At 41.8% G+C, this 14,639-nt stretch overlaps 2 protein-coding genes across 2 annotated transcripts in view; one reads left to right on the top strand and one right to left on the bottom strand.

Moving 5' to 3' along the window:
- The window catches only part of LOC106936207 (uncharacterized), a 28,991-nt gene extending 22,540 nt beyond the window's left edge, over window positions 1-6,451 (top strand). The window contains exons 37-46 of the mRNA XM_015017056.1: window positions 832-1,077; window positions 1,161-1,424; window positions 1,531-1,794; window positions 2,484-2,753; window positions 3,334-3,594; window positions 3,675-3,935; window positions 4,030-4,320; window positions 4,906-5,142; window positions 5,236-5,289; window positions 5,804-6,451. Coding sequence (XP_014872542.1) covers window positions 832-1,077; window positions 1,161-1,424; window positions 1,531-1,794; window positions 2,484-2,753; window positions 3,334-3,594; window positions 3,675-3,935; window positions 4,030-4,320; window positions 4,906-5,142; window positions 5,236-5,289; window positions 5,804-6,087 — 2,432 coding nt within the window. The 3' untranslated portion in view covers window positions 6,088-6,451. The remainder of the gene's footprint in view (window positions 1-831; window positions 1,078-1,160; window positions 1,425-1,530; window positions 1,795-2,483; window positions 2,754-3,333; window positions 3,595-3,674; window positions 3,936-4,029; window positions 4,321-4,905; window positions 5,143-5,235; window positions 5,290-5,803) is intronic.
- Window positions 6,452-7,140: 689 nt separating this feature from the next.
- prpf38b (pre-mRNA processing factor 38B) lies at window positions 7,141-12,747 on the bottom strand. The gene is made up of 6 exons (XM_015017055.1): window positions 12,310-12,747; window positions 11,114-11,182; window positions 10,725-10,876; window positions 10,529-10,589; window positions 9,194-9,426; window positions 7,141-8,462 (listed from the first exon to the last, which is right to left on the bottom strand). Exons 1-6 carry the CDS (start codon window positions 12,517-12,519, stop codon window positions 7,796-7,798), a joined length of 1,392 nt encoding a protein of 463 aa, XP_014872541.1. The 5' UTR covers window positions 12,520-12,747; the 3' UTR covers window positions 7,141-7,795.
- Between the last annotated feature and the right edge of the window lie 1,892 nt (window positions 12,748-14,639).

The following is a 14,639-nucleotide window of genomic DNA, read 5'->3' as shown; positions in this document are numbered from 1 at the left end:
TCTGGTATTGTTCAGGGGGCCAGACCAAATGTGGAGGCGGGCCGGATTCGGCCCACGGGCCGTAGTTTGGGAACCCCTGTCATAAAGTTTCTTTGAAAGCTCTTATAGAGGCAGATTCAAACTTTGAAGGCACCTTTAAAAGAATAAAATATGTTTACTGGTATCCAAATTTGAAACAATAAGGACTTTTAATTAAAATCTGGAGGAGTCAGCTAGTAATTAATTCAAGGTTTGTTTGGTTTTTTCCAAAGAGTCAGCTATGCCATGCACTTCAACAAGGTTCCCAGACCTTTAGAAAAGAAACTAAAAATAAAAAGTGAGCATCAGGTGCTTTGCCATATATTCATCCTTTGTTTCGTGCTGGAGCCACCATGAGCATTTGTGAGGGAACTTCTCACTCCGATCAAAGCTCCCTGTTCCAGAAGAGTTCAGAAGGCTTTCCAGTTATGTTTGTGATGGTAGGACAAAAACAAAACAAAACATGGCATCTAAAGTTTGTTATGAAGAAGCTACGATTCCAGTAATAACTATTTAAAAAAAAAAAAAACAACTTATAGGGTTGTTTAGGGAAGCAAATTAGTGTGACTCGTGTGACTTTGTGCACATTTTTGTTAATGTGGGACTTTTCCACTCCAGTGAAAATACTTAAATTAATGGTTGGATTTTTTTCAAAAAGATTAATTTATCTTAAGGTTTTATTTTTTTTTTACACACTTTTAGCAACGGTGCCGGTAAATGTGGAGGCTGCTGTAAACTGTCTTCCTTCGAAACCTTTTCTCTGCACGTTACAGTTCAAAATGACTCCAGCTGCTGTTTTGTGCCTCTGTCCAGTGCCGTGCATTCCCACTAATGTCTCTGTGAAACTGGACTGCTCCAACAACTCGGCCGACGTGTCCTGGTCTCCCAGTCAAGGCGCTCTGCGCTACTCGGTGTTAGCCAATGGCAGTCACAGCGACGACGGCTGCGCGGCCTCTGACCTCAGCTGCCTCGCATGCGGCGCCAACTACACGGTTCAGGTGGTGGCGATGGACGACAGGTGCTCCAGCCTCCCCAGTCTGCCTGTGCTTTTCGAATCAGGTAAAAAACTGTAGCTCCAGTTCAGAGATCGCCCCGAAAAACACTGGGATGAATTTGTCTCCATGCTGACTTTGTGTTCTCAGGCCCCTGCCCGCCTCACAACCTGAACGCCGAACTCAGCTGTTTGTCCAACGACCTGACTGTCACCTGGGACGCTGCCAGAGACGCTGACCACTTCTTGGTTTCCCTAGCTGCTGCGAACGGAGGAAACACCGACGTGTGCAACACCACAAACACCGCTTGTTCCACAAGCAGCTTAACATGCGGTAATACGTACGCTGTTCAAGTCACCTCTGTGAGAGGCGGCTGTCGGAGCGAGCACAATCAGAGCCGCAGCATCCACTCAGGTATGAAAACAGATTAAAAAAAAATAATAATAAAAAAAAAAAAACCGTCCAATTTCCCATAAACATCCAGTCACAGACACTTACAGCGCCGACGCGTTCTCCACAGCGCCGTGTCGGCCTAAAGGCGTCAGAGGCTACCTGAACTGTGTGACCAACTCTGCCTGGATATCCTGGGACTCGGCTGCTGGGGCGGAGAGCTACACCGTGTTCGCTGTGGGAGGCGAGGCCTACACAGCCAACTGCACCACCTCCACCAATACAACATGTGAGGTGGAAGACCTGGCCTGCGGTGTTTCCTACAACTTCACCGTCATCGCTAAGAACCGCCAGTGTGAGAGTCCACCGAGCGCCTCCGTCAGCCTGCAGACGGGTAATTCACGTCGAGAGTCACTTTTACGCAGATTCCTGCGTAGAGGCTTTTGCACCATTCAAAACTATACGTTTTTAAATATATATTTTTAGGATTTGGTACAATAAACCAGCACAAAATGTTGTGTAATTGTAAAGCAAAAGCACAAATAAATTCACGCTTTTATACATATAAAAATGTTAAAATTGTGGCATGATTCAGCCTCCTTGAGTAAGTAATTTGTAGAATCCCACTTTGCTGCAGCTACCTGTCTTGAGGAGTTTGTTTCTACCAGCTTTACACATCTGCAGATTTAAATTGTTGCTTTTTGTTTTGTTTTTTGTTTTTTGCTTTTTTTACCTTTCCAGAACATTAACAGCTTTTAAATTTAGATCTGCTTTGAAAACATGAGGATGACCTAAACCAATCCATAGTAGCGCTGGTCTTGTCCTGCTGGTAGGCAAACCTCTTAGTCTCAAATATTTTGCTGCCTGTAACAAGTTTTTTTTTTTTTTCCCAGATGGATTTTGGTACATATGCACACCACACTTTTCAGGTTTTAGGTGTAACTAATTTGAAAAGCCATGGATTTTTTTGTTTGTTTGTTTGTTTTTCCTCCTGCACAACTTTGTCACAGTTGTGCAGGATTACCACAGTATGTAGTTTTCCTGCTGCACAGTTAAGCTACCAACATTTGTGCTGTTTTTCAGCCCCCTGCTCCCTCCCTGGTATCACCGCCTTTGCTCAGTGCCATAATTCCTCCATTCTCGTCGAGTGGGAGCAGATGGGAGGCAGCGCTGGAGGCACCGTGTACGTTGCCATGGCGGAGGCCAGTGATCACACCTACCTGTACTGCAACAGCACGGGCAACAGCTGTCTCCTCCAGGGAGCAAAGTGTGATCTCCGTTACACCATCATTGTGGCCGCCTCATCGGACCGCTGCAGCTCTTTGAGGAGTCCGCCCTACAGAATTAGCATGGGTAAAATCTGTTTGTTTATTCCTGTTTTTGTAGTCCCATATGCTCTCCCCCTTTTTTTTTTTTTTTTTTTTTTACAATAGAGTTGTCTTCTTCTTAAAGTTTGTTATATCTTATAATGTTGCATAGAGGTGAAAAAAAAAGAAGATTTTGAACACGTGGCTATTAGTTATATGACAAGATAGAGAAAAATACGAGTAGTGCGTCTCCAAGAATGTGCAACAAAGCTGTTTTTAAGATGCAGCAACAATTCAAAGTGCGACACTAAACATGACATCATTCCGGATCATTTTCCGTCCAGCTGCAGAGAGAAAAGGAAAAAGTTCTGCCCCGACGTGATAGCAATTTTGAGAAATTCCTTAGAAATACAGTTTTGCTTATTTATATACGACAATATTCCACCGAGTTGTGAAAATAAAACAGGGCAGAAAAACACTAACAACCTGGAGCTGATGTGGATGCGAGTGAGTGGGGGCAAAATCCCAGCAGAAAACTGAAGAATTAAACATAAATGCCTAAAGAAACAAGACGAATAATAATATATCTAAAGCCGTAACCTTGATAAAGAAAATTTTCCCCACAGAGCCCTGTGCTCCTAGTGATGTGGCTGTGGACGTCTCCTGCGAGGATCGCAGCGCTCTGGTGTCCTGGACCCCCTCTCCCGTTGCCGGAGCCTACCGCGTGGTTGCCATGGGTGCGAATGGGCATGAACACACCTGCAACGCCACCTCCAGCAACTGCAGCATGTCGGAGCTGCACTGCGGCCAGCAGTACACGGTGTCTGTGGTAGCTAGTCACGAGAACTGCACCAGCAAGGCCAGTCAGAGTGTGACAGTCAGCACAGGTACCAGTGACTGAGAAAACCGCAGCTACATGTCTGAGGTTTAAGACTCATCGCCGACTAAAATTCCTCCGTCTGTTTAGGCCCCTGCCAGCCAAGCGGACTCTCGGCGACTTTCCATTGTGACAATCAGTCTGCCATGCTGACCTGGGGGCCCAGTGACAACGCAGAGGGCTATTATGGCTGTGCTCAGGCTGAGAACGGAGACAGGCTCTGCTGTCACAGCACAGATCCCGGCTGCCCGATCGACGGGCTCGCCTGCGGGACGGTTTACAATTTCTCCGTGCAGGCCTCAGACGGGTCGTGCAACAGCTCCGTCAGCGACCCGGTGCAGATTGCAGGAGGTGTGAACCCAGCATGTAACTTCTAAAAGCTTTTCTCTTTTAAGCAAAGCAGGAAACTAACCATCCCCCCCCCCACCCCTCTGGTCCTTTGCAGTCCCTTGTCCTCCTCTAGCTGTTGAGGTGCAGCTGGTCCCGATGAAGATGGAGATCCAGGTGATGCGCTTCACCTGGACGCAGGTCTTGTGCGCAGAAACGGAGTACCTGCTGACCCTGACGGGAAGTCTGCTAGGAGACGGCCAGGCTCTGTTTGAGATCTCCTCCTACTGGACCAACGTCACGTACTTTGAGATCCCTCTGCCCTGCGGTTCGTCCTATGTGGCCACACTGCAGAGCAGGAACGCGGCAGGAACGAGCGACAAATCAGCACCCCTCAGTGGAACCACAGGTAGACTGAGCTGAGGTTGGTTATTTTAAGCTCTCCCAATGTGTCTGGTGACATCACAAAAGGCAACATGCCAGATTGCTTGGTTTTTTTTCTCCTTAATCAAGCTTTTAATCAAATAGCTCCCTCAAAAATGTAACTTCTGTTTTGCACGGCTGCTGCAAAACATTGAACTGTATGTCAGAACTGAATTGGCAGACCGTAAATAATAAGAGAAGCGAGCCAGGATGGAGCGGCCACACTTCATTAACAAAAACCTTCAGCTTCCACTTCAAAGCCAAGTTGTTCATTTGAAACAAAATATTAAACCACAGCACAACATCCGACCAATAACTTTCACCAAAACTGATGCTAAAGTCAAGCATGTGAGTTTTAAATAAGTGATAGCAGAGCAGGAAGTGAGGAAAACTCTCTAAGTGAGGCGTTTTGGAATCATATGTAGGATTTAGGATTCCTCAAGAACTAAATTATTATTCTTTTTTCTCTCATGTATTTCACTCCAGAGAGTGTTTCCATCTAATGTCAACTGGTTTTGACATAAAAAGAAGCAATATCTCAAGTTTTAATTTAATTTTTCCCGTTTCCCAGCCCCTTGTCCACCATCAGGAGTGGCGTACAGAGGCAACAGCTCCTTCGCCACCGTTTCCTGGAGCTCATCGGCGCTTGCCACCACGTACACCCTGTACGACGACAGCGTGTCTCCACAGAAACGGCTGTGCAGCACCGCCATGCTGTCCTGCTCCCTGTCCAGCGTCTCTTCCAACAGTCTGGTGGTCACAGCCAGCAACGCTGCAGGAGAAAGTCAACCTGCAAACGTCACAGAAGGTAAGATTCATCATGAAAACAACAACAACAAAAAAACATCAAAATGACATTTGTATTACGAAAAGTGACTGATAAGATCTTTTCTCTGTTTAGTTACACAACACTTAGTCAGAAGGAGAGATCTCGGGGAACAAATACCAGAGAATGGTGAGTTCTGTGATGAATAGAAGAAAAAGGTGTGTGAGTGGCCATGTTTCCCTTTACTGATGAGCTTCATCTCCTTGGTATCTTCAGCATTGATACCTGCTTTAATCACGGTGGTTGATTGATCAGCTTGAGTTAAACTCCATGAAGAATCTTTGAAGTACTATCAAGAGAAAGACCCAAAAGCAGTAACTCCAGTAATTAATGCAAAAGGAACAAAGTATTGATTTTTCAGCTGGCATGTTTGCGAGACAAATCCATATTTAAATAGTCCTACATAATATTTATTAGCTATAAGCTGCAATTTTCAAAACTAACAGGCAAAAAACAAGATATAATAAATCTGTGTTTCCTAGTTTAATTGAATAAGGATTTATTTTTCATTTATATAAATTACTTGGAGTAGAGTACCCTCTATTTATCATTAAACAGTCTAAATGTGACCGTCAGCTTGAGCAGAATTAACGATTAACTTATGAAAAATGGCTGATATCTTTGGATTGTTTTCCGTTGCTAGGTAACATCCCCGCGCCAATGCTGGACGTCAAGCAACCCTCGCCGTCCATCCTTTTCCTCCAGTGGTCTCCGGTGGAGGGCGCTTCCTTTTACAACCTGCTGATCAGGAACCAGGGCGGCTCCGACGACGACCAGGAGCTCACCGTGTACGGGGAGAGCATCATTGTGAGCGAACTGAGCCCCGACTCCGCCTACTGTCTCTCCGTCGTGGCTGTGATCGCAGACGTGAGCGGACCAGAGTCAGAGCCCGTCTGTGTGCAAATAGGCCAACGGATTGCGCTGTAAATGGAGAAAAAAAAAAACAAACAGAGAAAACCTTACAAATAAAGCTTTATGATGCAGGTCTACTAAAGAAAATGTTGTGGTTGACCAGGAAGCACACTTAATGTGACTTATCCTGTACTCAGAGCACAAGGGCTTTAGATGGAGTAGATTATTGATAATTGTTTGGGTAGTATTATGGTTTAAGATTCAATTTCACACTTTCAGTCCTTTTGCTTTTTTTCCACTTTTGTAAATTCTACCTTCACTTGCCTATGGGAAACATTATCAGAAAGAGTATAAACATGACCAGAAGATGCACTTAAGTTTTAAATGTATTTTAATAATAATAAACAGTTTTATTCTAATTAAAGTGACAAAATCTTAACTGGATTCAGTCTTTTTCTTCTTTAAACAAGCATCCTTATGTCATTTTCACTTCATTTAGGTACCTTCACCAAGCAGATGGACACCATGAGCAGATTCAGGTTATATTTTTATCCTACAGAAAATATGCCCAAGATGTTCATAACTTCCTGGATTTATGATGGGTGTTAATACTGTTCCAAGTAGATTTGATCAGTTTAGAAGTCTGAGATTAAGTTAATTCTCAGCTACAATTGGTGTTAAACGTTGAATGCACACTTATTCTTCCATCTGGTTCATGGCAGAACATTTTATTCTCACTTTTTTGGGCACTGTGTCCACTTTCTAATGCCACCCTGGGTAACCGCCCAGATAAAAACTTTTTAAACTACTTTCAGTATTTTACTGGGTTTTCTATACTGTTAAAAACTGGGACAAATTGGGATGTATATGTGATCTACTTAAGTTATTTCTTTAATGAAGTGCTTATAAATTACTCCCCTGGCTGGACCGAACACCGATGATGTCACTGTGGGGACAAGATTCAATAGACTCAATTTATCCATAAAATCAGCATTTTAACTTTTTTTTTTCTCTCATTTACCTTCAAATTACACCGAGATAAAACTTTAAGAAACATGAATATTCATGTATGCATTATCTGCTATGCTGAAGGTGAATTCGCCTTTATACGCCGACACCATAACACTGTGGTTTGTAAAAGGGTTTTATTAGAAAACAAAATGCAACAGAGCAATAACTCAAACAACACAAGCAGGGATCAAGTGTGTGTGGTAAAAATTTACCCTTGCAGTCCACCCTCCAGAGGATTAAAACATTCCTGGACTGTCTACAAACGGTCATGGAGAGAATTGTAAAGCTTCACCTCTGAATTCATTTATAGATGCGCACATATTATAACCCTACCAGAGATCCAAAACAACAAAAAGCACACGCTGCTTTTTCGAGGCCGAAAATAGAACCCAGAACCTGGTAGGATTTACATATAGCATATGTTGACAGTACCGAGGTGAACAATCAAAACCAACTCTGTCCGATAACAGTGTGTAGACATTCTCTAGACAGTATGTACAAACCCACTTCTTGGATCGAAACAAGAATCATAGAAAATTAAAATGCCGTTTTTTGTTGTTTTTTTTTTTCCCTTACTGTACAGATTTTAGATGAGGACTAACAATGTTCTAACAGGGAGTGAAAACATATGAAAACAGGTGGGAATCAACGTTACATGTGGCTGAAGACGACCTCAAGACGTTAAACGCTTGACGCTAACGCTCCTTCACTTGGGGCCCGTGTCTGGCCAGACAGCAGAGCACAGAGAAAGGTGGAAGCGGTGCCGCTGCGTTTACTCCGTACTCTGACTTCTCCTCCGTTCACCGTGTTTGCTGGGCTCGTTACTGGACTCCCGCTGGTGGCGACTCCTCTCTTTGCTGCGGCTGCGTTTGTGGGAGCGCTCCCCGTCCCGCTCGCGCTCCCTCTCTCTGCTGTGGCTGCGATCCCTCTTCCTGCTCTTCTCCTCCGCTCCTCCTTTATGCCTCCTTTCTCTGCTTCTGCTCCGACTCGACCGTTTGGCCTTTCTGTCCTCCCTGTGTCTGTCCCTGTCTTCTTTATGCCTCCGCTCGTCGTTCTCCGCCCTGCTCTTCCTGTCTCTGGACCTGTCCCTCTCCATCCCTCTGTCCTTGTGGTGATCCCTGTCTTTCTTCCTGCTTCTGTCTTCTGCCCCGTCCCTCTCTTTCTCCCTGCGTTCGCCTCGCCGCTCTCTGCTGCCGCTGAGGCTTCTTTTGCGCTCTCTGTTCCTGTCTGCGCTACGTGATCTCCGTCTTTCCCTGTCCCCTCTGTCTGCCCTGTCCCGCTCTCTGTCCCGCCCCCCGTCCCTCTCCTTCCTCTGCCGGTCCCGCTCCCTCTCCAGCTCCCGGTCGAAGCTCGGCCCGTGCCGGTCTCTCTCCCGGTGGTGGCTCCTGCTTCTCGATCGCTTGGGAGACCTTTTGGGACTCGGCGTCCGTCTCGGCGTCCTGATGAGGAGGAGACAGTTCAGTCAAAACGTAACTCGCTACATTAGATTAAAAAGTTAACGTTATTGCAGTGATTCATTTCAAAAAGATTTGCTGCATGCAATGATATATTTCAAGTGTTTATTTCCATCAGGTTAGATGATTACAGCTGAGACTGAATAAAAAGCCAAAATTCAATTCCACGGAAAAATTGACCAAGATCAACTATAAAAGGATCTTAATGAAGTCGGGAGCTATTTTATGGGAATGTTGTAGCGCACTGAGAAACTAAAGAGTAAAATTTTGATGTCATGAGCAAATTCAGCCCCGCTATAAATATTATCAGTTTTGTTTGAATGCGTCCACACTGAGGGACAATAACGTGTTTTTTTTTCCTTTGAAAAATACAGCCGTGTAAGGAACACAGATGAGTTTGTTTTTTTTTTTTAACAGAGTTCTAAGTTATTGAATGAAAATCCTCATTGCTGCTTCACAAACTTATTTTTAGCTTTCCTTCTCCACCAGACTTGAATCTTCGCTTTTAATACCGTCAATGTTGTTATACTGTGTAGGACTTTGAGAAAACATGTGAGCTGTAAACAACTGAACATCTAAAACCACATCACTCTTAAATGATTTTAACTATTGGGTTTGACTTAGGAGCTGTAGAAGAGCACATAAAAACCACCGGTGTGACTTTTCAAAAACAGCAAAACTTGAGGACCTGGACAAAAAACACAAACAAAAACTACCTGGAGCGTCGTCGTTCTCCTTGCCTTCCTGATTCTGTGAACTCAGCCTCCTCCTCCGGCTCCTTCTGGGCCACCTTACGTGGCCTCGCCTTCATCTGCTGATCAATCGCCTTTTGAACGGGCACGGGGATTCTGGGAAACAGCGTGGAGAACCATTCCAGCTTGGTCAGGAAGGAACGCAGCATCTCCCCAATGGTCATGACACAGCCGCCGCCTGCTTTTACGTCAAGCTCCTATAATCAAAGAGTGGGACACACACACACACACACACACAAAAAAAAAATGTTATAACACATAATTAAGGCAATAGAAGTATTTCCTTGTGAAATATTGCTTCACAACAAACAGAATTTGTGATGACCAAGTACTGAACCTTCACCTCTGTTCATCTAGCTTAATCTTTGATATTTAACAGAGGGAACACAAACATCAACATGTCACTTGTCAAGAGTTCCTGTAGTCTGTATTAACAGTGTGAGCTGTAATCACCCCTCCGAAAACTGGATTTTTCCAAAGAGAAGGGATAACGTATGGTCAGTGTGCTACAGGGAGAAAGAAAAAAGAAGCGAGCGCTTCTTTTTTCTTTGTGTCCCTCAGAAGCTTTCTGAACTGTGGGAGATGTAAAACGCTCACAGTGTAAGCACAGATTGTAGCAGGTCGGGGAAATGCACTCAAGATGAGCAGATATGAACTTTGTATGGTAGAGAACAGCTGCTTTGCACTCACGCAAACCAACAGTGCTGAGAAACAATATCCAATTCACCTGCTGCACAAGGGGCATCTAAAGGAAAAAACAGGGGAATTAACAAGTTGGGTAGGACTTTAGAGAAATCAAATATAATGCAACAGAACATGAAGAGAGGTGCGGCTGCCTGAAACCAGATTGTAGGTTTTCTAACCAAGAATTAGCATAAAAACATGAACTTGCAAAATACTTCTCCTGTCTTTCTAAAAACAAATTAGGTTCCAATGTGAATGCTGTGCTGCAAATTGTAATTTTTTTTTGTGATAAAATACATATAACTGAGTAAAACAGAGGGCATTTCTTAACCCGATAATAAATGAAAATGTTTGTTCCACAGTATTGTCGTACTTACCCTGAGAAATAAACGGCAGCAGAGAAGCGAGCATTAACCTAGCTACTCAGGCTCAGACGACACAAGTTGGGGAAAAATTAAGCCAAATGAAAGCAAAGGTGAAAAATCAGCTATGAGCATCACAATGGGGGGAATGTAAGGGGGGGATGTGGCTGCTAGCTTTACATATGTAGCATCTCACTAAGAATTTTACAAAAGAAGACAAAAGAAAGTTAAATTATTACCCGGGGTGACATACCTCCTCATCATCCAGGAAGTCATTATACCAGTCTAATAAATCTGTTGGAGGCTGAGTGTATCTGCAATGCAACACAAAGGTCAGAATTAAAAAATTTTTCAACTTGTTCCCATGAAAGCATTTGGTAGTGGATCTGGTGAACATATCTATAGCAACAAGCCTTTACTAACTTAGATTATGGGAAGCAGACTCGTACCTTATGTACATGAATCCAAGTGCCCTGATGTACGGAGAGTCTGTGTGAGTGATGAGACCCATCACCTGTTTGCGTGTTAGCTTGAGAGTAAACAGTTTGTAAAGAAGACAGAAAGCAGTTGATACAATGCCACCAGTGCCAACTCCACGCACCTATCAAAAATAATAAATAAAAAAAAAGGACAGGTTTAATGACGCAGTCTTTACAGATACCATTTTTTTAAGTCCTTTCAGCAGTCCTGTATGTATTCCACAGCATAAACTACACTTATACATGAAAAGCAGCGGCAAATAAAATAAAATACCTAAAACATTTTTTCCTCCTCACACGCAGAAATGCAGAAAGACACAAAATGTGGGGAATATAAAAGGCACGTACTTCCCACTTACCCCTCCGCACATTCCGGTCTGGCCCGCAGTCTTTCTGCTTCCCTTTTCCCAGGGCTCAATGTGAGTCACCTGGAAGCACAAAATGAACTGAATTACATTTATTCCCGCACATCTAGCTAGGACATCACAGGAGATGCACAGAGTTTCAAATGTCATCATGAAAAGACAAATTACTGACTAACTTATCTAATGCTTCTTTAACATTTTAACCTGTTGTCATTTAAATAAAACTAACCGTCGTTCACAGCAATTTTATTTAGATAACAGAGATGGACATAAGATGCTTAAACAGACTATTGATGAAAACAACAGTCTCTGTTCAGGCCAAACCTGGCCATCTCCTTTTTTTTTTTTTTTTGCCACTGGGCTTTATCTGGTCCTTGAGGCATACCAAGCTGACCAATACAGACACCTAAATTAAAAATACATATAAATCACGGTAAGAACATCAGTAAAAAAAAAAAAAAAAAAAAATTCAGTTCAATATATGGACTTCTAAAAAAAGGAATATACAAACATAGTGCAATAAAATTGTAAGGACTGTTTGGGATGCTACACTTGTTATTTCGGGCGGTCACTAATGAACAGCAGCTCATGAGCAGTTAGAGCTCCCCATCAAATACATAATAATGTGACTTACAAGAAATATTAGGCTAATGTATTGCCACGTTAGTCTCAGCACGTTTGCATTTAGCTTTAGTATGTTTATTTTTTTCAACCGAAGTAAGTAGTAAAAAACTTTTGCAGTTATTCAAATGTACGAATGACTACAATACAAATATTTTTTTCTGGCACTCATTGATTTTGTTTTTGGTATAAACAATGTCACAAAACGCTAAAAAAAAACTGTTTTATCTGAAAGGTTTACTGAAACGCATAATTAACTGAGGTTAGCTTTATTTTTAAGGTTAATATGGGCACCGTGATTCCATACCTTAGAATCCATCCATGGGTGATATAATGTCGGTAAACTAACGCCACCTATAGTCACATAAGTCCGTATCTACGCTTTTAAACGACGACACTTCTGTTACAAAACGGTGGACTATGTAGCGCTCATTTCTATAAAACATTTCCCCAAACAATAAACCTCACAATCTCACCCCTGTTTGCAAGCCATTTGGTTCACAATGAATGCTACGCTGAGCGGACATGGTTGCCTAACTAGCATGCGGCTTAGCATTAGCTGGCATTACCTTGAAATAGATTTCGTCCACAACTTCATGGTAGGTCTTTAGTTCATAAAGCTGAACTTTGAAATACGGCGAGGAGAGCACATTCGTAAGAATCATTGGATTTAGGTTCATAGTCTTTTCGTTTCCCCATAGGGGCAATACGTTGCCATGTTTTCCTGATGAAGGCTTGCTAACGGCCTGCGTTGGTAGTTGGTTTCCGACGTTAGCCATGTTAGCTGAATCCCACACGGTAAAGCTTTCGTTTACGGTTAGCGTATTTCCAACTACTGAGCCATCAATAACGGGCAGTGATTTCTCGCTCCTTTACAATCCCGATCTCTTAATCTTCGTGTAGATTTGCGGTTAAGATAGTGTCAGCGACTTTCCCGCCGCCGTTTTAGCTAAGTGCTACTACGTACGAGGTGGAACCGGAACTGTAACGTCAGTGGTGCAGTCAACTGCTACCTGCAACGCAGTTACGTCATCGTGGGATTTTAAAAATAAAAGCATGTACACAGACGTATGCTTTATTATCTAAAGTCTGGGTAATGTATTTGCAAAGTATTTTAGTGTACCATTATGGATACAAATCAGTGGATGAGGAACAAAGAAACACACACAGACGCACAACATTTAGTTAAAGATACTTTTCGCTCAACAAAAACAGCTGGATAAATAGGGTATGGATCCATTGTGACTAGATTAAAACAATACTATAAAAAAGAGCCTGTCAAAATGTCTCTACAACAATTAAAAAAAAATAAATAACTGACCATGTATTATCAGTAGTTTTTCCCAGGGTTAGCACAATGCCTTATTAGGTTTAGGGGGTAACTATTTTTTAATTAAAAGATAAGTTGCTTTGGATCTCCATTTTTCCCTTGAGAAATGGAAAAAAAACAACAACCTTGTGTATGTGTGTTTTACAAAGTTTTACCGAAATATTTAACTGAGACACAAAAGCATAGATAGATGATATCTGCATTGTAAATTGGCATTAGGGTAAAATCTGATATTTGTCGTTAATGTGAAGTCATGATTAAAAATTGCACCTCTTGATTGAGTTCATTAATTATTTTTTTTTACCTGCTATTAGATGTTATAAGCAGTCTTTTGAATCTAATCGAATCTCAAACAAATAGTAATATAAATACACACAAGTTATGCTGCTGGCCTCTCTAAAGAGGAAAAAGCAACAGAGAGCAGAAAAGAAACCTTGTCCAAATTCAGGAAACTGCTTCTCTTAAGTTGATCCACAATGTCAGGGAGCAGCGTTCAGTTATCCACCAAGTGTAAGTGAGTAGGGATTGTCCCTAATACCCTGAATTTGTCAAGTGAGTAGGGATTGTCCCTAATACCCTGAATTTGTCCTGCCTATGTAATCTGCAGTTATAAAATCTTTCTCCATCACTGCAATGGAGTAGTCAACAAAATACTGTTATTTACATCCTTTGAACTGAGGAATAGTTTGTCATGTTTCACCTTTTGGTTACGTATTATAGTTTAATTTGTAGATCAAATCAGCCTGATATTTTATTGGGGAGTCAAAATAATCTTATCATTTTACTTGTTTATTTTTTTAATTGAAAAATCTGTGGTGCATTTGAGTACAGTCTTTATTACTCAAATACCCCAAAATAAAACTGAGTGAAATCAAGCACTTTCAGAAGTAACCTGTAATAAACAAAGTTCATCTTTGTCGTAACATAAACACCAATGTTTACACTGTTTTTCAATGCTTCCATGCAATGCATGCAAGGCACCTATTACTCTACACCTAAAAAACACAGAATAATTAATTTGGTCTTAAGAGATGAGGTTTTCTACTGGTAACAAACTGCCACGAAGTATAAATCGAGATTTTTACTTTTGCGTTGAACGTCTGTTTTACAATATATTTACCAGTAATGACAAACAAAAAAACAACGCTTTTCTGCAAAATTCAACAGCTGCACAATTCTTGTTAAATAGTGGAAGATAAGTAGAATTTAAAAAGAGCAGAAGAAATCTTATGTTTTTTGAACAATAACATTTTTTGTTGCTAATCTGTTGCTAAGAGATGAGTGTGTTTACTAGTAACCAAGTGCGACAAGGCAAACTTCAGATTTTTAATTTTGCAAATACCAACTGTAAATTTCTTGTATCTAATCGGGTAAGCATTATTTCGAAAGAGCTTATGTTTTATAAATTATATAACTTGTTATTAATTTGGTTTTAAGAGATGAGCGTTTTCTACTGGTAACGAACTGCCACGAAGTATAAATCGAGATTTTTACTTTTGTGTTGAATGTGTGTTTAAAATATTCACCACTAATGACAAAAAAAAATTAACTTTTCTGTAGAATTCAGCA

The sequence above is a fragment of the Poecilia latipinna genome, unplaced genomic scaffold (assembly GCF_001443285.1).
Source record: "Poecilia latipinna isolate Pla-1442-1.1 unplaced genomic scaffold, P_latipinna-1.0 Scaffold2097, whole genome shotgun sequence".
Lineage (NCBI taxonomy): Eukaryota > Metazoa > Chordata > Actinopteri > Cyprinodontiformes > Poeciliidae > Poecilia > Poecilia latipinna.
Note: the sequence above shows the minus strand (reverse complement) of the source record. Positions and strands in the feature narration are given on the sequence as shown.

Coding starts and splice junctions, on each gene's coding strand:
- prpf38b (XM_015017055.1), bottom strand. CDS start 12,519: ATGGCTAACGTCGGAAACCAACTACCAACGCAGGCCGTTAGCAAGCCT. Junction 10,877..11,113: donor AGACCGGAATGTGCGGAGGG/GTAAGTGGGAAG, acceptor TATTTTTGATAG/GTGCGTGGAGTTGGCACTGG. Junction 10,590..10,724: donor CTTGGATTCATGTACATAAG/GTACGAGTCTGC, acceptor GTTGCATTGCAG/ATACACTCAGCCTCCAACAG.